At 34.5% G+C, this 24,658-nt stretch overlaps 1 protein-coding gene across 1 annotated transcript in view; it reads left to right on the plus strand.

Annotated features, from left to right (window-relative positions):
• The first annotated feature begins 16,424 nt into the window (after positions 1 to 16,424).
• LOC128982210 (uncharacterized) overlaps positions 16,425 to 24,658 on the plus strand; it is a 32,751-nt gene continuing 24,517 nt past the window's right edge. The window contains exons 1-2 of the mRNA XM_054401272.1: positions 16,425 to 16,658; positions 17,102 to 17,334. Coding sequence (XP_054257247.1) covers positions 16,630 to 16,658; positions 17,102 to 17,334 — 262 coding nt within the window. The 5' untranslated portion in view covers positions 16,425 to 16,629. The remainder of the gene's footprint in view (positions 16,659 to 17,101; positions 17,335 to 24,658) is intronic.

A 24,658-nucleotide genomic window follows, 5' to 3' on the forward strand; every position in this document is an offset into this window, starting at 1 on the left:
CAAGTGTTAACCTAATTCAATTAAAAATATTATGTTATGTTTAAATACAGCTGTTAATTTTGTTTGCATGTGTTTGAATGTTTAGTTGTTGGTTTTTGTAACACTAATAATTTTATATAGGATTAGTGGTTTGTGTGTGTAATCTTGTCTCTATCTTATTAGTAGTGTGTATATATGTGGACACTTTATTTTATGTTCATTTTGGTCCCTTTGTTAATAATGTATATTATGTTAATGTTTTTGTTATAATTTTTTATATGTATGGTCTGTAGAAAGTATGTGTTCTACAAATGTAGAGTTTTGTGTTGTTCTGTTGTTTGATTTAATTGCTTGAATATGTTCTTTGTACCTGATTTGAAAATTTCGTCCTGTTTGGTCTGTATAGAATTAGACAAGGAACTGCAGTTTAATTTGTATATGCCAGATTTGTCTTTTATGTCTGATGTGTTATTGTTTGACTGTAAAAAATTGCTAATTAAGTCAAATGAACTGTTTCTTGTTCTGTATAATAATTTATCATTTTTTTGTTAAATGTTTTCCTATATGCTTCAAGTTTTAATAACACCTTTTACTGGAATTAGAGGAGAGCCTGCAACTGTTTAGGCCTCTGGGGGTTATAAGTACCATAATAAAACATCATGCACGGTGTTTATGTAACTTATATTTGTATATAACTTTTCAATACAGTTTTGGTGGAACTAACTGTAGCCTACTATTTAAAAATTATGTTTAAACGTTTTACACGTTTCCTAAGTTATACATCTGGAATAGTATTCTAGCAACAAACATGATTTTAAGATATTTTCAAAGTGATCAGTCCGATGATCCTGGTGGTTAATTCTTCCTTAGTTCCCTTCAGTAATCGTCCGTCACACATTAATAACCAATTTTGTTGAATAAATGAGTAGATTTAATACAAATTTGGCCTCTGAGAACATAAAATCGAAAAAGTTAACCTGTTTAGGGTTTAGGTTTTACCGTGCTACCTACGATAATAGCTTATCCCGAGTTATTATTTGCTTGAAATTAATTGTTGCATTTGTATGAGTAAACAACTACAGTACACTAACGATAACCAGACAGTAGAATAAAAAAACAGCAGTAGAGTTCAAAGGTCTATTTCTAACCTTTATACAGCACGGTGGATTCAGATCGGACCGACGAATTTGCTTGCGACGCACAAATATGAGGGAGCTTAAATTTCCCGTTCTCCCTGTGAGCTGCCACCCTGACCTGACAGCAGTCGTGGCTTACGGCCCCAGGATTAAAACCTTTTCGACCCTTCACTAATTGTCGTGGCTTTCGTTCCCCAGCTTATAGCCATAAACATTCGTGGCTTTCGAGACGCAGCCCATTTTTTAACTAGGGTAGGACAGGACTAGGCCGACTAGGGGCATCGTAAATAAGTAGGCCTACCGGACTGGGTAATTTTATTTGTATGAGTACAAACATTCAATGTTTACGTATGAGAAGGCCTTCGCCGAAGTCTACATTTTTAGATAACTACAATTACATCTATAGTCCATACGCTTGTGCTTGTGTGGTAGTGCGAGTGTGTTACATGAGTAACTGAGGCCTACCTCATCTGGAAAACATTATTTGTATATGTTCACTAAATTACTACTAGGCCTACCTAATTTTGTCTTTACACAAGTTGGTTATTACGATACGGTGTTGTTTCCGTCGCCGCCAGTTCCTAGTCCACCTTTGGATTTGAGCGTATTTAAGTTGGCCCGTGTTTTTTTTTGTGCGAAAATTAAAAAATATATATACTCAGTATAATAACACTGGTTTAAATAAAAAAACGTTATTTTTTAAAAATCTTTGTCAGGTTTATTTGTTTGGAAAAGGTTCGACGGTGGGTTAAAACTGGAAATTCGAAATTCAACTCTGGAGACAATCACATCAGTTAGACGACCTGTTGCGAACGTCAATGTGTGCGACACCCATCACTGACTGAGCTATAATAATAACTGAAACTGACACTTGCCAGTGTTGCTTCTTTTAGGTTAGTTTCCTTTTTTAGGGTAATTTAGTCTTAGGGTAACGTTTAGAGTAATGGTAGATTTAGGGTAAAACTAAAAGTTAGATAGCAAAACAATAGAAATTTAACTAGAAACATGAAAAACTTCAAAATTTGAGAAAAAATATACATTACATATCATAGCAAACCCGTGATATGCGACTCAACCGGTTTAAATCGATTTGCTATGATTTTCATAATCATTGATCTCATCGTTATCAAAACTGTATTGTGAATTATCTATTTTAGATTGTATTGTGTTCGATTCCATAACACGATATAATAAAATAAAATATTCATTACTTCTTTCTTGCTATTTAATTATGTGATTGAGTTGAATTACACACGAGGATTATTTTACCGATTGTGTCTAAAAATTACTGTATGTATAGATTAACGCTTTAATAGTTCCGTGCTGTATCATGAAGTGATTATCGTAAAAAGTAGTAATTGGTTAATACAATAATTAATAATTCATGGTTCGATATTTTTCATATACATAGAGCTGAATATGAACATTTTGTACTTTATTCGTGTAGTTTTTGAGAATCGAGTATATTAGCGAATTTCCCTATAGGGAAGTAGCTATTACCGTAGGTGGCACGGTAAGACCTAGACCCGGGACCGATTTACTTTTTCATTTTGATGTCCCCAGAGGCCAAAAACACCATTCGTTCAAATTTTTATATATGTATATACATATAGACTTATATATATATACGTCCGTGAACGCGATAACTTGAGTAATTTTTGTCCGATTTTGATGCAATTTGGTTTAAAGGTGTAAAGCGGGATAAACTTGAATGAGTTCGTGAACCAGCACGATCGGACCATGGGAACGGGGCTTTACGGGGGGTTTTATGGGGTAAAAACTGGGTTTTCTCACTTTTGACCGTCAAAACACAAAATTTCCCTATTTCTCTTTAGACCTTTTTAAAGAGCTTAAAAAAACAAATAATTTAGTATATAAAAGTATTTTTGTTCGATTATTAGTAACGGAGAAAATTAAAAAAGTTGTAAATTTAAAATTCCCATGTTATTCTTATGGAGAATATTGTCAAATGTTGTAGTTTGCTTGTTTATGGATATATTTTGATCAAACTTGGCAAATTTATTTATTTTGTACTAAGCTATCAATATTTTACTCAAAAACACACTTTATTAGTTTCCTTGTAGCAGCAAACCTAGGTACATCGTTAAACCTAATGTTATTAAAATATATTTAACTGGAAATCAATTCAGACAAATGGAAATTCGCTTAGTCGGCAGGTTTGCTGCGGCGGGGGTATTTAGGGTAGTTACCCTTTTCAGGGTAATTTACTAGTCTTAGGGTAAGTGCTAGTAAGTTTAGGGTAGGTAATGGTGGATTTAGTGTAAAACAAAAAGTTAGCATAAAAATGGAAATTGAACTACATACATGGAAAAAACTTCAAAATTTTGCAAAAAACATACGTTACATATCATGGCAAAACCGTAGAACTGGTTGAATCTATTGCTATTGCTATGATAAATTTTCCTTAATAATCGATCTTATCAATAGGGTTGAATTATCTGTTTTAGAAAATATTTATTCTCGACATAATTCAAAAAAATCTCAACAAAGATGCTGGATAAGGCGAACCCATGGACAATCTATCATTCTGTGAAAATTTGTCATCTTCATATTTAAAATAGTTCTTTTTAAGATCTGGTCAAAATAATCAGTTTATCAATTGTAGCATTAAGAGAAAAATTATTACACAGGTCATCTTTCAATATTTCTGTTTCATCAACTAGGATGTTTGTGTATAGATTCACCACATCAAAAGAAGCTAGCTAGTAATTGCCTTTTAACTGTGTATTGGCAATTTTATTGACTAAGTTGGAGCTGTTTACAAATTGATACCACGCATTTCTTGGAAATACTAAAAAAGCAGCCAAAAGTTGCGTACAAATATAGTTATTTGTGCAACTAGTGAGAAAAGTGAGCAATTGACTCACTCGAGAGAAATCCTTACTCACGAGCCGTAGGCGAGAATATGAGTGAGGCAATTGTACTTTGAACTCGAGTTGCACATTATACTTTTCCTACAGTTACCATAAAACAAATAAATTGGTGAAGAAACATAACCTATTTTTACACAGAAGTGAACTTTTAATATAACATTTAATGTGAAGTGACAAATACAACAGTACAACAGCTGACCAGCTGATTTACAGCCAGTGCTGCCAACGTATTTCGCGCGCATACGGCGTTGCCTGCATGTTACGTGCTCACTATTTCGTGCCTTCACGTTGAAAATCTGGAGTGAGACAAAGTAATTAGAGTGAGACAATGTTAACATTGTCTCACTGATGAGCGAATTGGCCACTTTGCTTTTTCAAATCAGTGAGAGAACAGAGAACATGTACATTGTTAGGTAACTGTAGGAAAAAAATTTGAAAAGCCCTGTTTTCAATCTATTTCTTATGGAACACATATATGTAGAAACGTAAAAACTTGGATAATGGTTATCAGCAAATCAATAATCTAAACTAGCACATTACATATACAGAGCTAAAGGGAAGAAAAATCAGATTAATACCGTTGAGTATAATTAAGTACAACATTAATAACCATTTAGGCGTATATGCACCATTAAAACTTAAGAGTCTGCAAATATGCATTCCAATTAAGTGAAACAAATATGCCATTGACTTTTGCTATGCAATGAAACATCTCGTTTATGTGAACCAGATCAGCATTGATACTGCAGGTAGACCTCCCGTTTGATGTATACCGGATACACCATTGCCTATGGATACTGCAAATAGACATCCCATTTATGTAAACCAAATAATGGACGATTGAGTTTAGGTACTACAAGTAGACTTCCCATTTTCGTAAAACCAATGTAAAACGGACTTTGGAAAAATATGTTTGCAGTCATAAGCAGACAACTGCATTGTACACCTAGTTTAAGCTGATTATTATAGCAAGGGTAAATCAAATCAAATCAAATCAAATCATTTATTCAGCCAGAATTAACAATATAAATGGTAAAAGATCTGTTTTTTTAACATATCCGGTCAAAAAGATATACTTTATGGGGAATTCAGGTATAAGAGAAAATTCATGTAAAATTTAACAGGAATTTTCATCATGCTAAGCGGTTTTGGTTAACGGAACATGGTGGATGGGATATTCAAATAAAAAAAACTATTCGTTATTCGATAGCAGCTAGAGTCATTTGAATATTTTTTTTGTTAGATTTTGATATTGGTTTAAAGAGTTTGTATACGTAAAGTACCTATCATTGTCAACTATTAGTGTGTTTTGTTCAAATATTTTTATTTAAACACTATTTTGAATTGATTTTAACGACAACTAGTTTAAAGAATTATTAAGTAAGCAAACTACCTATCTAACCCATCATCACAGCCAGCTATTTGTTTGTTTTGTTTGAATGAATTTTATTTAATCACTTCTTTGAACGGATTTTTCTTCTCGGTTTTTAAAAAAGATTCTGTAGGCATAAACTTAGACTGTCTGTAATTTATTTTTTAAATACATTCTTTGAATATACTTCATTAGTTATTTTGTTTTAATCAACTACAAGCCTGCAATTGCCTTGTTCTGTATTTAAAAATAAATAAATGTGATCATGTAAGAAATTCAGTTAGATTTTCATTCCGTAACACCATTGATAGGTACAATTCCTCTTAATATACAGTATTATTTTTATATTTAACCTTAGTGTAATAGTAACTTTTTTAGTGTATTTATTTCTATGAATATCAATTCTATTTTTTTTTAGTGTTGAAAATATTGGATACACAATAATCCTAGTAACATCATTAAAAGGAACCACTGCTAGAAGCCTAGCACGCGGGAATACTGTTATTAGGAACAGGGGAGAATAGGTTGTAGGGATTGCCTTCATTATTAAAGATTATAAGATATTATAAGCCAATCATCGACCTCAGGTAAGAGGCACGACTCTCGGCTTTACAAACAATATAAGTATCATCATTTGACGATACCAAAAAGTCATTCTAGTTGAAGATTTTCACTTTCTATTAGCCACAAACTACACCCTAACCCAGAAAGGTAATGAAAATCACGACGAGAATCATCTGATGTGCAGTTGGAATTCTTCTTACCAAGATGTAATTAAGGAAAACATTTATCAAATAAAAGTTATTCTATATTTCTTAGTTATAATTATGAAGTTATTCAGGATAATGATAATTAGAAATAACAATATAGTAAAATCTTTCATAATAATACAGCAAACTACAGTGGTGGCAAAGCGAACTGCTAGCGCTACGTAGCGGCAAATAAACAAACTAATAGGGCAGTTGTCTCTCATCGTCGCAGAAGCGCTAGCAGTTTCGTTCTTCTCCTGAGTTGAGATAAAGATAGACTACTGTACTACGATTTAGTAACAAGTAAAATTAATCTGATGAAATGATTTAATTAATAAACTAGCAGCCAGTGTCACTTCGTGACTTCAAAAACCGTAACATTTTTGAATTAATTTACAATAATTGTGTATTGAAAATCGTATCAAAACACAAAATCTAACGAAAGTAATTTTCTTCTTTAATACAAATACCCTTCCATAATTGTACTTGAATTCACTAAAACATCACCAAATGTAACGATAACCCCATTATTGTATGGATGTAAACCAAAATTAATTGTATCGTGACCATATGTTTTAATGTAAACAAAAACTTGAAAAAAAGTTTACACGATTGAAAACAGTATTCAGCCCAAACTGAAATTTTTAAAGCCTATGACGAAGAGCTTTCACGGGATATCATCCAAACCTACAAAAGGTACATTTTGAGGATAAGATCTTTAAATTGATATCCAATTTGAATATGAAAATAAATATTTAGAGGTAAAATAGCTGATGAACAAATATTAAAAAATAGATATTTTGCATAGAGTTGATTTCATAAAAAGAAAGTTTCTCAGAAACACTAGATTTTTAAGTAATCTCTAGAAATAATTCAATCACTAGGGAGTAAAGCCCTTAAGGAAATCGACTTTTTCGTTATCATTTGGAAGAGCGATGGATCTTAGCTAAGTATAGTATAAAGATCATATCGTGCTCATTTAGGTAACAACATAGGCCAAGAAAAATTCTTTTTGTCCATGATAACAATAAGAGCTACGTCAGCAACGTTCCGAAGACGTAATAAGACGTTGGAGTGAATATTCCTTTATTGTTCCAAGCATACAAAATTAGTTTATTGACCATAGAAACTGATTTGCCACATAATTAATGTAGGTACTTTATCCGTTAGCACTCAGTAATTTCAGTGAACATTGAACATTGTTTATTCAGAGGAGGGGCAAATCGTGGGGTTTCTCATTCTTGGACATTAAAACATAAAATTTCGCAATTTCTCACCAAACCATTTTAAAGAGTTTCAAACCAAAAATTAGTACTAAACCTCGTTTATCCGGTATTCTGTTTCCATGATTCTGGTTTATCTACTAGAGTTTAGAGAAAAATAATCAAAAATTTCACGATAAAAGCAAAAGTTTACACATGTAAAGAATTCATGAAATATGAAAGCCTTCGAAATAGTTGTGTAAGTTTAGGTCCATAGTTATATTGCACATTTAACGTAAGATTCTATAAAGCATAAGCAAATACTTCCGATGTAATAACCTCTCTCATTATGTAGATACTACACTTTACAAGTTGGCAATATGTAGACCGAAAAACCAAAATTTACCTTAGTAACATACAAAATTCCATCAAAATCACACAAATACAAATAAATGTCAAATAATCGTTTTTGGATTTCACTAACAATTTAAAAACTGTTTTCAATTAAGGGGTTTGTTTTGAAATCTGCCGTATTGGATATATCGTATTTGGATAGTAACATTTTTCTTAGACAACGATGGACTTTTGTATATCTTCAAAAAATCAAAATAAACGAGGTGTAGTGTAAAAGGGTTTATGAGGAAAGTAGGCAAAGCAATTGATTCATAACAGGGTGTCCACAAAAGATTAGTTGAATTTCATATCCAAGGTATATTGCTGGTTTTTACGTACGATGTTCTACCTGTGTTAGTTTCGGCCACACACCACAATTTCGTTTTACACGCAATCTTTGGCAAGTTTGCTCATCAATAGATATTGCGATCTTAAGGTTAAATTGTTAACTATCAATAAAATAGACGACGTTGGCAAACAAACTAACTTCCTTCATTTCCTGAAATAACCCCTTATAATAGGGTTAACCCTTACGTATGCTAAATAAGGGACATATTCTACGAGGCAAAACAACTTAGTTGATGAATTACGCAAGAAAATATTAAACACATTTCTCTCAAATTAAAACAAAATGCAAAAACTTGAGTTTAAATAGAAATGACGTTATTTGGAATCCTGGAGGGAAACATTCTTAATTTTCCCTCTAAGTTCGTTAACTGAGATGTTTTTGACAAGTAGGCAATGTCCTTTATTCGCTGAATAAGGTTAAATAATACCGAGTGATGAAAACTAGGAAGCCAGTATGTCAACCTCTTCCATTAAATCTGCTAGTTACCTATTATTTTATAATTATCCTATTTAATGCCCTAAGAATCGGTGTACCGAATTTAAGCCTCCTAGGTTAATAGGAAGTGGGAGAATTAGTGATGAGTGAGGGCTTTGCCTTTTATTTTTAAGTTATATTTTTGAAAATTAACTTAAGGCGATTACATAATCTCCCATCATCATGTACATTGAGCGTTTATAAGCCAATCGTCAACCTTCTACTCAGAGGTTCATCTTTCGGCTTTTCAAATAATGGTTAAAACCCTTTCAGAAATCAACAATACAACACATGGTGAAGTAAGGACCTTATATGTGCAAGCTACACAAAGACCACTGCGAGTGTCAATAAGTAAAACATCTTATTTATGGTACTACTACAGTTTTATACCAGAATGTTTTTAATTGGTATAAAATAAATAACTTTATTATTTGATTTAGATGAGGTCAAATTTGTTTAGTGTACTTAATACAATTTAAATTCTTGATAATATTACGCTACATTAAAAGAGCTTGTTTTAGTGACATCTAGCGGCATTTAGACGAACTGTTGCCGACGACGATGTATGTGCATCTAGCGGCGAATACACGAACTGTTTCAAACGTCGATCTAGAATAAAGGGGTTTTATTGGTAACTGTTTTATTTGTAAGCTGTATATAATTCTCTATATAATTCTCATATTTGCCCTTGTCGGATTTAATTTGAAACCCAAGCATAAACGGTCATTCACTGGTTCTCTCAACCTATACATCGCACAGCGAAATGTCTCTGTGTTTTGAAACTAGCTAGACGTATGAAGTTTGGACAGTTTTAATTAGCCTAAGTTATAAATACATTACCTATTGCAAATATTGTATTTTATTCAAAACTTAGCCAGCTTCGTATAAGCTCTATGTTTGTGCAGAGTAATCTTCATTTTAGTTTAGGTTTGTCTGTGATGCTGAAATAATACTTATAAACGGCATCAGTAATATTACAATACATTTCTCCCATAAGCTTGTCAACTACCTATTAGGCCTTAGGCAACGTAGGTATTTATCGTTTTATTACCTACCTTTCAAAAATTGCCAATGTAAATATTTCATGGGTAAGCAGTGGGAGTGTCATTATAATATAAGGTAAATTACAAAGGTTGCAATAACTTTTGAATATTTGCTTTTACACCAATTGGGCTGGGTTTGTCAAGTGTTAGTTTATAAAAGCAACCAAGATATTAAAAAATGAACTTAGCTTTTACATGTTTTGCGGAAATGGGGGTTGTACCATTACGGTTAAAATTTCACAACATACTATGTTTTAAACATGTCTAGCCTCTAGATCACGTTATTTACTCATAAAAGGATAAATACCTGCTGTGCCGTCGGTGTTCCGTTTGTTCAGTTTCAGGTTTTGAATAGAAAGCTTCATTCTCAAGCTAAAATGCCATGTAGTTGGAAAAAACCTCTTTTTGGTATTTTAGCTTGAGAATGAACCTCTATGTTCGAAACCTTGGTCGCAGACTGAAACACGAATCACCGACGGTAAATCAGGTATTTAACCTTATATTACTATACAAGGGTGGAACGAACTTACTTTACAAAACTTGTATATGTTAAACTACTTAGTATTCGTGACAAAATGGCATCAAGTTAGATTTACATACCCTCACAGGTAGGGAATGACAGACAAATAAAGATATGTTTCAAAATATTTGTATTTGTTTCTGTTTATATAAAACGGCCATAAGTGTTCTGAGCATTGTTTATATTTCGAATTTAGCGTCAATAGAACAGAGCCATTGATATAAAACATTTGTGTAAGTCCTTATTCTGCAATAGAAGTTTGAATTTGTGGCTTTTAAAAAAGATTTTTTAACATTTGCCAAAGTTTTTTTATACTAAACTGGGCTGTCAAATGCTACTAAAAAAGTTTCAGTTTTTATCCTCTAAAATTATGTATTAACACCTACTATGCCTATTTTCTTTTATTTGTTCTTAAATTTTAGAGTCTTTCTTAAAAATCACATAATGGCCATAATCGCATCCCCTTATAATATAACATAGTATTTGCTTTAATATAGCAAGAGCTGCTTTAAAAATTATGTTTGAATAGGATATATTGTAATTTTTAGAGTCCTAGTGAGATTTATTGAATATTAAGGATCTATGGTATAAACATGTAAACGTATGTTTTGTGATCAAAGTTTAAACTTGTGTTTTAATTTTTTAAATACATTGAATTTTGTGTAAGGTGTTAGTAATATGGCACATTTAACGTACGATTTTTTAAACCATAAGCAATACTTCCAATGGAATAAGCTCTTAGATGATGTAGATACTACATTTTAAAAGTTTGGCAATATGTAGACCGAAAACCAAAATAAACCTAAGTAAAGTTTACCAAGTGATTGTAATGCTTAAAAAACGCATGCTAATGGAAAATAGATCAGCCAAGCGATCTATCCTTACTAAAATAATTGTTAACCTATCAGAAATACTTAGTTTTAGTTATTTACACAAAAAATAAAAGTTAATTGCAAAACCCACAATACCAAACAAAAATTAAATAACATACCAAATTTCATCAAAATCACACACATAGAAAGACATTTCAAATTATCGTTTTTGGATTTCACAAACAATACCCCTTTTTCCAGTTAGGAGGTTTCTATCAAAAATTGCCGTATGTAGGCAAAGCAATGATTCATAACAGGGTGTCCAAAACAAAATATTACAGTAGCAGAATTTAATATCCAAGCTACATTGCTGTTTTTACGTACGATCTCAAGAGTAATAATTACGATACTTTACCTGTGTTAGTTTCGGCCACATACCATAATTTCGTTTTACACACAGTCTTTGCCATGTTTGATCATCAATAGAGATATTGTGATCTTAAATTAAAATTGTTGACTATAAACAAAATATACGACGTTGGCAAACAAACTAACTTCCTTCATTCCCTGAAATAATCCCTTATAATAGGGTTAACCCTTTTCGTAGGATAAATAAGGGACATATTTTACGAGACAAAACCACTCAGATGATGAATTAAGGAAGAAAATAATAAGAACATTTCTCTAAAATTAAAACAAAATGCAAAAACTTGATTTTAAATAGAAATTGCGTTATTTGTAATCACAACACATCAATACAATATATGCCTATATTTAACCATAAATTCATGATATCCGTTTAAATACATCTGCAGTAGGGTTTATTAAAACTGATCAAAACGTTTATACTACATTGAAATGACGAATATACAATTTAACGTACCGCATTTAATTACAAAATGTCAAGCAACGTCGGGCGTGGTCAGTGTTTGGATGGGTGACCGCCTGGCGACAGTCCCGTGTAGCGCTCTAGCGGGCGCCCACAGAACTAACACTTTCCACATACAGGGCACAAACGGGGAACGGGCTCGATTGATCAAAACGTTTATACTACACTGTAATAACGAATTTAAAATCAATTTTTAAGTAAAATTGTTGTTTATCTGCATTTAAACTTTATATTTAACTTGCAACACTTGAGTAATCTGATTATATGAACGTTAAATGACGGTTAGTAACTGTTGGTTCTCGCATCGGTTCGGTGACTGCTGTAATATGACTTGGAAGTTGAGTGCATTATGTCTGCACTATCTGGTGTTACGTATTTAACATTCATTTATTCTTTACAAAGCCGAGAGTTGTGCCTCTTACCTGAGGCCGATGATTGGCTTATAACTCTCACGAGACGTTCCCTTCCCTACCACGTTATAGCCACGTCGTTTAGCGCTAGTGTCACGTTTTTAATGACAGTGTACGTGGACGCTGAGGTACACTGGCACCGACCACGTGACGTGGTCCACGCCGCTTACCTCGAACGGGAGACGGACAGCGTCCCAGATCTTTGATTGGGTTAATCCCCTGAGTTATGGCCTGAGGGTAGTGGCATAGATTAAACATACTCCCTTAGGGAGTATGTTTAATCTATGGTAGTGGTCACCAGTAGAGGGGTGGGGAATCGAGAATTCTGAATCCCACCGGAGGTGTTAACTTTTTGTCAAAGATTTCGCTTAGAATGCGATTACTTCTTAACTGTACATCTTTTGTTTTAATTTATAACTTTATGACCAAAACTATTTTCGATTATTAACCATTATTCGATTTTTTTTATTATCAGCAAGTTTGGTTGGTTTGGTTAGGTTATGATATAAAGTACTTACCCCTTATGTTTTCCACAATTTTTTTATGGAGTGATTTTTAATTATGGGATTGGTTGCGTAATTACATACGCTTACTTTTGTAATAATTTCAAATTTGGGGGTTACCTTGGGTCTAAAAAGTAGGTGTCAACTTCAGAATTCCCTATGAGAAGCTAGTCATGCGACATTACAAATTAAACATATTTTCCATTTTAAAAACAGTGGTACAATTGAAATTCATAAGGGTTGTATGGTTTTCAAAATATACGTATCTCCGAGATATATTGCCAAATATTGTAATTAGAAGTGCATATTTATTTATTCTTCCAACAATACATGCCGAATTAATATATTTTTACTAGACCTATAAATATATTTAAAACAGTACAACCCAGTTGGATTTCGATCGCACCACTGTTTTTAAGATGGAAAGTAGGTGTTTTAACATGTTGCATGACTAGTATATTATTTAAACTTTTTAGTCAACTCACACATAAAATATACCACATAAAATATTAAAACTATACAACCTGTTTGAGTTTTGATCACAATCCTAAAACAGCCTCAGTAGCAATTTCTGGTCTATGTAAGTGATTGTTTCGTTGTCGTCTGTTTTTGTGTGCAACTTTTTTAAAATGTCAGTTGACATCAGTGAACTCAAATGTCACCAACATGATACACTGATCAAACAGACTTCAAACGAAACAATAAACTCATCTTGTTGTTTATTTTTGTTGTTTCATCTTGTGTGTTTTCGGTTTGCAGGTTTTCGGATTTGATGCCGAGGTATCATTTTTGTCTCTTTTTTACATTGTTTAAAACTACCTATCGTCATGGGAAGTGTTTCAATAACCTAATTAAGTTCTACAATATAATGAGTGATCCAATTTCAGAGTCCTATTTTGGCAATACTGACAATTTCACATTTACAAAATGGACCTATACAAACGAACGACACATACGAAAAATGTTTCAGTTGGAGTTCTGTTGATCACTTACTACCAGCAGTGTATCCATTCCACACGACCAAAACAAAAATCCCACTTTTCACGTCGAGAAAATCCCGTTTTATGCAACACGGATTTTGTAAAAATCTCAATCCTTCCTTTATTCTGTCGAGTAATCTTTTTTACGTATCAAGTTAAAATAATTCTTTAAACCTTGATACAATACTGCAATCATTCAATAAATTGGAGATAGTTTTATCTAAAAAACAATAGAAAATTATAGGTCAGATCTTTAATTCAGCTTATGGTGTGGAAGGAAGACCGGGTTTCGGTGTTTCGGATAAATAGCCGCGAATGGAAACACTACAAGTAGTGAGGTGCGGATGCGCAGTACTATTACTGTATTCACATTAATGATCATGTTTATAAGCCACTCGTCATTGTACACCTACTTACGAAGTGTACGACTCAAGGATTTTTAAATATTCTGCATATGTCAACGAAGAACGGGATATCAGTGAAATATAATATCGGGGAAGTCAAATAACAACTACTCTAAAATCACTGCGAGTGTCTGCAAGGAAAAACGACTTTTCAGTATACTAACACAGATTTAAATTGATAAATCGTACTTTGTTTTGAATCTATGCCGGGTTTTTTGTTTATGAAATGTTCAGTTTTTAATTTAAACGTATAGAATTAATAATATAGTTAAATAAATAAACTACGATGGGCTAAAACTGAAAGTTCAGCTCGAGAGACACCTAGCGGCGAATATACGAACTATTGCGGAGATGGACACCAAGCGCACCTAGCGGCAATTAGACGAACTGTTGCAAAATGTAGCTGTAATTAATTATTATTTAGGATTAAAATTTAAAAAAAATAATGACACTGGTTAGATTCCCACTAAAACATTTCCATTAACAAGACATATTTATTCCCCATTTAAATTACATAACATAGATAAGTACCAAGGTTAGCTTCTACGGGAAAGGTAAAAAGTGGGATTTTGACCAAATTGTAGTTGTGTAGTATGAAATAAGTAAAGTTGTCAAGTTCGATCAACATACTGTACATCCATAAGCTATCATAATACAACAGTTTTCTTTTTCTCTATAATGATAACATGGGAATCTTAAATGTCCTGTTTTTAGCGAATTTCCCATATAGGGAATAAGCTATTACCGTAGGTCTCATGGTAAGACCTGGACCCGGGACCGATTTACTTTTTCGTTTTGAGGTCCCCAGAGGCCAAAAACACCACCCGTTCAAGTATTTCCTGTAGCAGCAAACCTAAGCACTCGTTAAATATAATGTTATTGAAATTTGGAATAAATATGTCTTATTTATGGAAATATTTTAGAAAATATGTAATATATGTGTCCGTTAGCATGATAACTCGAACAAAAATCATCCGATTTTGATGAAATTTTGTATAAACGTGTAAACCTACATTTATTCGAATGAGTTCCCGAACCAGCATGATCGGGCCATGGGAACGAGGATTTATGGGGGGTTTTATGGGGTAAAAATGGAATTTTCCATTTTTGACCCAAAAAACATAACATTTTGGAATTCCATTCCCAACTATTTTGTACAGCTTAGTAAAGAAATAATTTAGTATATTGAAACATTGTTGTATGCTTAATGGTTACGGAGAAAATTAAAAAAAGTGCATATTTAAAATTTTCATGTTACTTATGGAGAAAATGAAAAGAGTTGTAATTTACTTGTTTACATGCTAGCGATTGTCATTTTGTTGTAGGCATATGTTGATCAAATTTGGCAAATCTATTTATTTCATCCTATACTATTGACATTTTGTCAAAAAACATTGTTTACCTTTCCCGTAACAGCAAACCTAAGCACTCGTTAAATATAATGTTATTTAAATTGGGAGAAAATATGTCTTATTTATGGAAATATTTTAGTAAATATGTAATCAGACAAGTTGAAATTCGCTTAGTCTGCAGGTTTGCTGCGGCGGGGGTATTTTTACATATTGATTGATATTTAAACCTTATTAAGTATAATAACAACCTTTTTGAAGATTTATATTATTTTAACAAGGTTATATAGCATTTAACACAACCATTTACATTAATGAGGGTAACTTTTGCCCCCTTTAGTGTATAAACGCCTCAACAACGAGGTGAAATCTCTACTAGAGGGTTGAGACTATTGATAATTATAAGCCAATCATCGGTCTCAGGTAAGAGACACGACTTTCGGCTTTTTAAAAATTGGTTTTTTAGTGTTTCCACATCACCAAAGAAATTCGATCAGGGTTGAAGCAAATTGGTAAGGTCATGTATCAGCTACTCTAAGTTCGCCGCGAGTGTCTGCAAGTAAAAACGCGTTTCCAGCATACTAACACTGGTTTAAATTGAAAAAAACGTGATTTTTTTAAATCTATGTTGGGTTTATTTGTTTGGGAAATGTTCAGTTTTTTATTGCCCCTTATAGAATTAATAATATAGATATATAAATTAAACGACGGTATGGTTTTAACTGGAAATTCAACTCCCGACACCTAGTGGCAATTAGACGAACTGTTGCGAACGTCAAAGCGAAAGCGCACCTAGTGGCGATGGCAGGCGACTGGGGACTGACTCTGCTGCTGTCTGCTCACTGCTGACTAGTTAGTACTATAACTAACTACTATACTATACTATAGTGCTGCTATACTATAGCAGTAGCAGCTAGTCTGGCTCTGGCTAGTTGAACTTTGAACTGTTACTGTTCAGTGTTCAACTTCAAACTTCAACTGACTGTTCCCTTGGCAATCGCAGTTCGCACTGTACTTCACCTTTCACCTCCACCCTAGCACTAACACAAACAAACACACTTTAACAGCACAGAGCGCACCTAACCTATTGGCGAAGGGTACATGAAAAAGGTTTTCGTTTTCAGTCATAAAAGTTCCTTTTTCATAGGCCTAGCCTACTTGTTGAATTAAGATGAACAAAGCATCTAAAGCATTGAGAAGGTAAGTTATGATTTAAAATAATCAAAAAATGGTTAAAAATTCTCGTAGGCCTAACTTTATTTAATTTTTTTCAATAGACCTAGTTAAGTTAATTGCTTAGAAAAATAACCTTTAACCTAAGTTAAGTTAACTTAGGCAATCCATCACTTAGTCACACCACAATCCGATTGCAAAGCATTCATAACTTTGGTTATTGCCTTAAACGAGAAGCCTACATTGTATAGGTAGGGTAAATTAGCCTATCAAATTCCAATTTTAGCTTAAGGTAAGTTAACTTACTTAGGCCTATTTAAAATTGTGCTGAGTTTAACGCTGAATGTGAATAGGCATAGGCCTATGTAATTATTTTTTCAATGCAATAAATTAAAAAATTAAGTTACTTAAGTTATTGTTACCGTAGCCTATAAGTTACTCTTCCTTGTACTAATTTTTTGTTTCCTCAGGAGCAGTGTACGTCTGAAATCATTAAGTTGTGGCCACAGTGAATTAAACTTGATTGTGTCAGATTTAAAAGAATTCCGATCAGCTGCAAAGCACTTTACTGATGCTCAAGAAACTGTTTGGAAAGATTTATTTAAATGGGCAAGTAGAGAAAGGAATGAGGCGATCAGAGAATCTTTTTCATATCTTTTTGAACTAAATCAACTATGGACTGAAATACAGTGTGATTTTGTGGGTAAGCAAGAATTTCAGTTGTTCTTTACGTTTTAAGAATTAGTAGGCCTACCTATGGTAACCCTCCGAGTGTCCATAGTTTAGGCCTTAATGTCAGCCTATTTTTGGCGCATTTGCAAGGTTTTATTAAAACGGATCTGAAAAGCTTAAAACAATGTTAATTCTACTGTTCTAAGTTATATACCGTTTTGTTTGGAAAATCGTGGGCTTCAATATCATACATAAAACCTAAGGAATATTTGTTTCAAAAAAATTTTTTTAGGTAAAAATAAAAATTATTTTGGAAAAATTGAAAAAAAAAATAAGTTCGCGCTCAATGAAATTGTATAAATTATAGGCCTATAAATATTTGAAAATAGCCACTTTGTTCTAGATTTTATGAGGATTACAAATATATAATAATATAAGGAAGTAGATTTGCAAATAAATAAGTTATGGGCAAAAAACAGATTTCAGTACATAGCGTTTAGCTAAGAATGCATAGCCTAACCATAGCTAGGAATCTGGCTGATAATTTACATCAATATCACTACCTACTTCTTCAGGATCATCAACCAGCCCTTCAAAATCACTTAAATCTTCTTATAATGCACCACGTGTATCACTACTTTTGATTTTTAACACTAAAACAATGATAAACATAATAAAACACATCAGTCATCGGTCCGAGGTTAACTAACCAGTTTACAAATACGCACGTCAGCTGTCTGCTACAATTACGATCGGCTCGGAGAACATAAAGCGCTTAGAGACAGACCTCTGGAGAAAGCTTAGAATATAATGAAAAGAACGATACCAAACTCGATCCAGTTCAATCCGATTTTGTCAGTCATAGAGCCTTCGCCGTAAACAGTGTTCATGAGTCGCTGCAGCGACGCATGACACTCGGAGGGTAAGCTATTTTTAAAACTAAGTTATTTGGTTTGTACAAGGGTTTTTCGTAAATTAAGGCCTCCAACAAAACTTGTGTTTGACGGAGGGAGTATTTAGTTCAAATCTAAGATCTCCCCATGTCGCAACACAAGTTTGTTGGTGAACCTAGTTTACTGACAACTAATTTACTCGGGGAAAAAGTTTAAACATTCGAGTTTAGAGCTCTACAGAAAAGTAATTAGGCCCTAGTATGGTTAGAAAAACACGGAGTAACAAGGGCGGTCCCCAAAATATTTTTTTGTATAGATAAAAAACTATTAAGTTATACTTACCAGGGGAACTTAAAAATGTTTATTGCAAATCGTTATACCAAATTCATTGTAGTCTTTACACTTGTGGCGAACGAAAGGTCTAATTACAAACTCTAACCTAAAACTTGGGATCGTTCGAGTCTGACTATTTTTTGTACTTACGTAATGAAAAGTAGGGAAGATTGGCAGACGACGGACGCTTTTAGCAACATACGGCAACGACAGCGTCCGATGCTGGCGTTCGACGTTCGGCCGCAATCTTCTTCTTTATTGAATTTTTCGGCATTTAATGTTATCATTCATTTTAACATTGATGATTGAAAACTTGAATTTAGGTACCGTATTGGGTAAAGAAGAAGTTGTATCAATAGTCAAAGCTTGAAAGGTAGTTGAATATTAATTTAAATCTGAGTTCAGTGTTAGGAATTCACAATTACAGTACACGGTAATGTAATTCAATGATAACCATTGCAAATTTTAAAACTTTCAATATTAAATAGAATACATATTTAGAGCACCTAATAATATCACATTTAAGAATAACCCATTTGGTGTGTTGCTAGCCACGAAAAACAACAAAATGTTAGTGTCTCAGACTTAGATGCGGAAGGGACGGATTTAATTCCCGGCACAGCCGCAAAAACGTTGCACATAAACTTTGTCCTCACGTTGACCCCTTGTGACTGCCACTGGCGTAGAAAAAAAATGAGAACACTGAGAACAATTCTTCAGACGGTAGCAGTGACGGGACCAGGCCCGTTTTTGACCCTGTTAGCGCCCTAGGCACAACTAATAGTAGCGCCCCTTTGCAATATATATATAAGGGTGTCCACCGACCGGGAAATCCGGGAATCATGCGGGAATTTTATGAACCGGGAATTATGTGTAAATTTTGTATTTCTACCTGGAGTGTTCAAATTACCGAGATCGCGCATGACAACAGTTTCCGTGACCGCGGGAGACGATAATAAGTTATGTCTACACTCGGCCGCGAGATATTCAGAATATTGCCACGATCACGGAAGACGATGATAATGTCCACACGACCGCGCGAAACAGCAAGAATTTTACCGCGATCGCGGAAGACGATGATGATCTCCACACAACTGCGGAACATGATTAACATTTTGTTGCAATCGCGGGAGACGATTACCATGTATACACGACCGTGGGTGACGGTTACGATGTCTACAGGACCGCGGGAGATACAATAATGATTTACTCGGCCGCGAGGGACGATCCACAGCCACCTCTAATACATGTATTAGAGGTGGCTGTGGATGATCGGAATTATGCCACGATCGCACAAGACAATGATAATGTCCACATGACCGCAGGAAAAAATCAGAATTTTGCCTCATTCACGAAAGACGATGATCTCCATATGTCCACAGTGGATGATTAAAATTTTTCCACAATCGCAGGAGACGATTGCGATGTCTACAGGACCGCGGGAGATACAATCATGATTTATACTCGGCCGCGAGGGATGATCAGAATATTGCCGCGATCACGGAAGACGATGATAATGGCCACACGACACGAAACACGATCGCGGGAAAAGTTCAGTACTTTGCCTAATTTGCGGAAGAGGATGATGATCTCCACAAGACCGAGGGAGATGATTACCATTTTGTCACAATCATGGGAGGCGATTAATATGTTCACACGACTACGGGGGACGATATAATGATGTCTTCACGGCCGCGAGGGGTGGTCAGTATTTGACCGCGATCGAGCAAGACGAAGATAATGTCCTTACGACCGCGGGAAAAGATCAGAATTTTGCCCTATTCGCGGTAGACGATGATAATCTCCTCACGACCGCGGGATATGCTCATATATTGCTTCGATCATGGAAGACGATAATTATGTCTAAACGACCTGACCGCTGAAAATAGTAAGAATCTCGCCGCAAACGCGGGAGACGATTACGATGTCTACACGGCCGCGAGGGATTATCAGAAGTTTACCGCAATCGCATGCAAACAACCACCATTTTTTTTATTTGCCAAACTTTTGGCGCCCCCCAAAAAAACCAATTGCCTCGCGCCCTAGGCACGTGCCTACCGTGCCTATTCGGTAAATCGGCCCTGGACGGGACGGCAACGGGTAACGTTAGTTGGGTAGTGTACTTAGGTAGGTTAACTGTTGCTTACTGGGCAGGTAAAATAGCCTACAGTCAGTCATTTTGGGTGCTAGTTCTTAAACGCTTCTTAGATAAAATAAGTTCTCTGGTTCAAAATCTTGGTCTGATTTTGGATATTTTCTGTTTAGCATGCATATCGGCACCAGTTGAAAGGGCATTTTCGTAAATCAATAATGCTTTAATGTGTTGTAATGCTGCGGTATTCCTTCGTTATTAAAACCACAAGTCTCAATAATGCAAAAACATTACCATTATACAGTACAAGTTTATTTTTAAACATTTCTTTGACCTTTAAATAAACTGGGCCTATTAGCCTATTACTAATGTTCAATATTTATTTGTTTCTCAATATAAAAAAATATATATATACGTCACCTATATTACAATCACTTTCAAACAAACACATTTACGTTTTATATTATTATATTTTACATATGAGGGCATCCCAAATCCTATAATAGACAGTTGTTCCCCCAAATTTAGTTTTTTATACAAATTACTGATACATAAGAGATAATCATAAATCTTTGAAAAGAACAGTAATCTTGTCATAGTTGTCTCAACGGTTGACTGAGCAGGTGACTGGGGCTAGGCCAATGCAATTTTTTAATAACTGTGATGATGACGGCGACGGCGACTTCCATTGTCTTGAGCTACATTCCACAGATCAATACATTAACTTTGTTAATTCTCATTTAAAGAGCCTGAAAATATTTCACAATAACATTCGTAGCTTTTCCAAAAATTTTGATGAGTTTTTAGTTTACTTAGATTCCTTTAATACCAGTCTAGACGTTATAATTTTTTCTGAGTGCTGGCTTGGCAGGGGAGAGGTGGGGGCGTACATCGACAGGTTTGACACTCACTCGGCTACCACTCAACGTAACCGCAATGATGGTATCATTGTGTTTACTAACAAACCTCTATCAGCGACTGCACGACAAATCACTCTGGGGGACGTTCATGGATTATTACTGGAGACTTTGTGTACTGCAACAAGAACTTCAATTTACTTGCACTTTACAGAACATTAGACAGCAATCCAGTACAATTCACTAGTGAACTTGAGACTTATTATCAGAACATAGATAAAAACAAAATGTGCATTTTTATGGGTGACATGAATTTAAATTTAAATCTTTTGAGTAAGGATATACTAATTGACCTCTACTTAAACAGTTTACTTGGCTCCGGCCTTGTACAGTGTGTGGACAGACCGACTAGAGTTACACAGGACACTGCCTCCTGCATTGATCACATATTTGTACGGTACTGTGACATGACTGCTGTGTGCGCTGCTGTACTGCACACTAGCCTCACCGACCACTATGCCACCGCCCTCACTATACATGACACTGCATACACTCACACACATACATTTAACATTCACACTGCAACCGGACCTTCTCAAACTTACCTTGATCACACCCTACTCACTCAAAATCTCTCTCAGACCGACTGGGGACCTGTCCTAAACTGTCTACATGTCAATCTGTGCTCCGAACTCTTTTACAAAAACCTTGAATTTGCGATAAAAAAAACCCCAATAACTACAAGATCATCTAGACGTAAGAGAATTAAACCGTGGATTACAGACAGTTTGGTCAAATCAATACGTACTAGAGACAAATTAAGTTAAGCTGCACGCCGTCAACCATTTAATGATAATCTACAAACTTATTACCGGAATTACAGACAAAACCTAAGCAGTCCATTAAAAAGAGCCAAAAGAGATTTTTACAGGGAAAGACTCAACCAGTAGGCCTACAGTCAAAATTCCAAATTATTTTGGGGACTGATCAATAATCTTGCTGGCAGATCATGTACCTAATAAAAACTCATTTCCAATTGAAAAGTTCATTCCTAACAAGTCTGATCATACGCAAGCCACAAAACATGTGAATGCAGATGATTTTAACAACTTCTTTGCTTCTGTTGGAGAAAATTGATCAAATCAGATAGATGCGGGCGGGACCCCTGTGGTTGTTGACTCTGACTACAGACTGGACTCTACTTTCACATTGAAAACTGTTTCTGCACAAGATGTACTACGACATATCTCTGGGCTGCGTGGTGGCTTAGCTCCCGGTCTGGACGAGGTCTCGGCTGATTTACTCAAACAAAACGCACTCATAATTTACATTCCGCTGCTACACCTTATCAATTTATCTCTACTGACTGGTATATTCCCGGCTCAATTTAAAACAGTAAAAGTTATTCCTTTATTCAAATCAGGTGATCCAAAAGATAAAAACAATTTGAGGCTAATCTCATTGTTAAGCTTATTTTCCAAGGTTTTGGAGCGTATTGTTAAGGAATATCTACTGGAGTACCTTCAAAGTAACAATATACTATCTAATTCACAATTTGGGTTCAGAAAAGATTAAAACATCTCTGATGCACTTTTTCAAGTTTGTAAATCTATAAATAATTCAATGATTAATAACAATCGATCTATCTTAATGTTTGTAGATCTAAAAAAAACATTTGACTCAATTGACATAAATTTATTGCTAACAAAATTGGAACAGATCGGTGTCAGAGGCACTGCTCTCACGTGGTTCAAAAACTATTCATCTGACAGACATCAAGTGGTTTCCATCAGTGGTGTGAATTGTGATGCAAATTCAATTGAGTATGGGGTTATTCAAGGAAGAACTCTGGGACCTATACTTTTTCTAATCCATATAAACAACATTTCTAAACTCAACCTAAATGGTGAACTGTTTTTATTTGCCGACGACACTTTAGTTTTGATTAAGGGTTGTTCATGGGAGGATGTCTGGTCTAAAGCTCTTGGTGACCTCTAAATTCTAAAGAAATGGTTAGATCAAAATGTGCTCTCACTTAATGTAACCAAGACTAAATTCCTTCCGATATCACTCAGTATCAGCACTGATTATAGTCTAGACAATTTGAAGGTTCATTGCTGCGGCAACCATAACAGTTTATCATGTAATTGTGAGTACATTGAAAGGGTAGATTATTATAAATATTTCGGTGTTTATTTTGACTACCGAATGAAATGGTACAGAGCATGTAGATTTCTTGAAGAAAAAGATTCGTAAATATATCCATGCTTTTAACCAATTTAGTGAAAATTTAGACGAGGATGACGTAAAGCGAGCTTATTTTGCTTATGTGCAATCCTTGATTTCATTTGGAATTATTTGCTGGGGATAGTGATGTGGGCCGGGTAAATACCCAGTGGGTAGGTAAATATAAATTGGGTATTTACCCGGGCCTGGGGTAAATACCCAAAAACTGGGTATTTATCATTTGTATTAAAATTAGAGAAGTGGTTGTGTTGCTAGCCTAGCGGTTAGCGTCTCGGACTTCGGTGCGGGAGGGACGGGTTCAATCCCCGGCATACCCACAAAACATTTATCTCGTAACTCTCACGTGAAATGCCACTGGCGTTAAAAAAAAGAAAAGAAGATTGAGGTGTTTTTTGCAATTATTACCCTGTATTAAAAGTTAAGAGAAGATCGAGATGTTTTTTTGCAATTATTACCCTGTAAGGATAGTAAAATGATAATAAAATGTGTTAAACAAAATTTCATATGGACACTACTAGCATTTTACTTCTCGGTATAATCACCATAAATACCCAGGTCTGAGCATAAAGCATAAATATCCTGGTTGCATGGTTGCACTGGTCCTGACTAGTGGCCTATGTGTAAACAACTTAAGAAAATAATTAAAATTCAATCTGTAGGATGGCAGGATTTAATAATATTTTTGTTCTAGATCTTTTGTTGGTATCAATGGTATAAAAAAAACTAATTTCATAAACTTGTGATACAAATTTTTGGGGACATCGGTTTAACCGGAAAACCCGTTATCCGGACTAGCCTCGGTCCCGAGGAGTACGGATGAGAGGGAGTCACAAGACGTAAGACATAAGACATTTTATTTACACAAAACGTTCTTAAAGTACATTTCATACATAAGAACAGGTGCTTCGTCATAGTGATGTATTTTATAGTAAA

This window comes from Macrosteles quadrilineatus, unplaced genomic scaffold (genome assembly GCF_028750875.1).
Source record: "Macrosteles quadrilineatus isolate MER2022 unplaced genomic scaffold, UCM_ALF_1.0 Scaffold_193__1_contigs__length_202579, whole genome shotgun sequence".
Taxonomy (NCBI): domain Eukaryota; kingdom Metazoa; phylum Arthropoda; class Insecta; order Hemiptera; family Cicadellidae; genus Macrosteles; species Macrosteles quadrilineatus.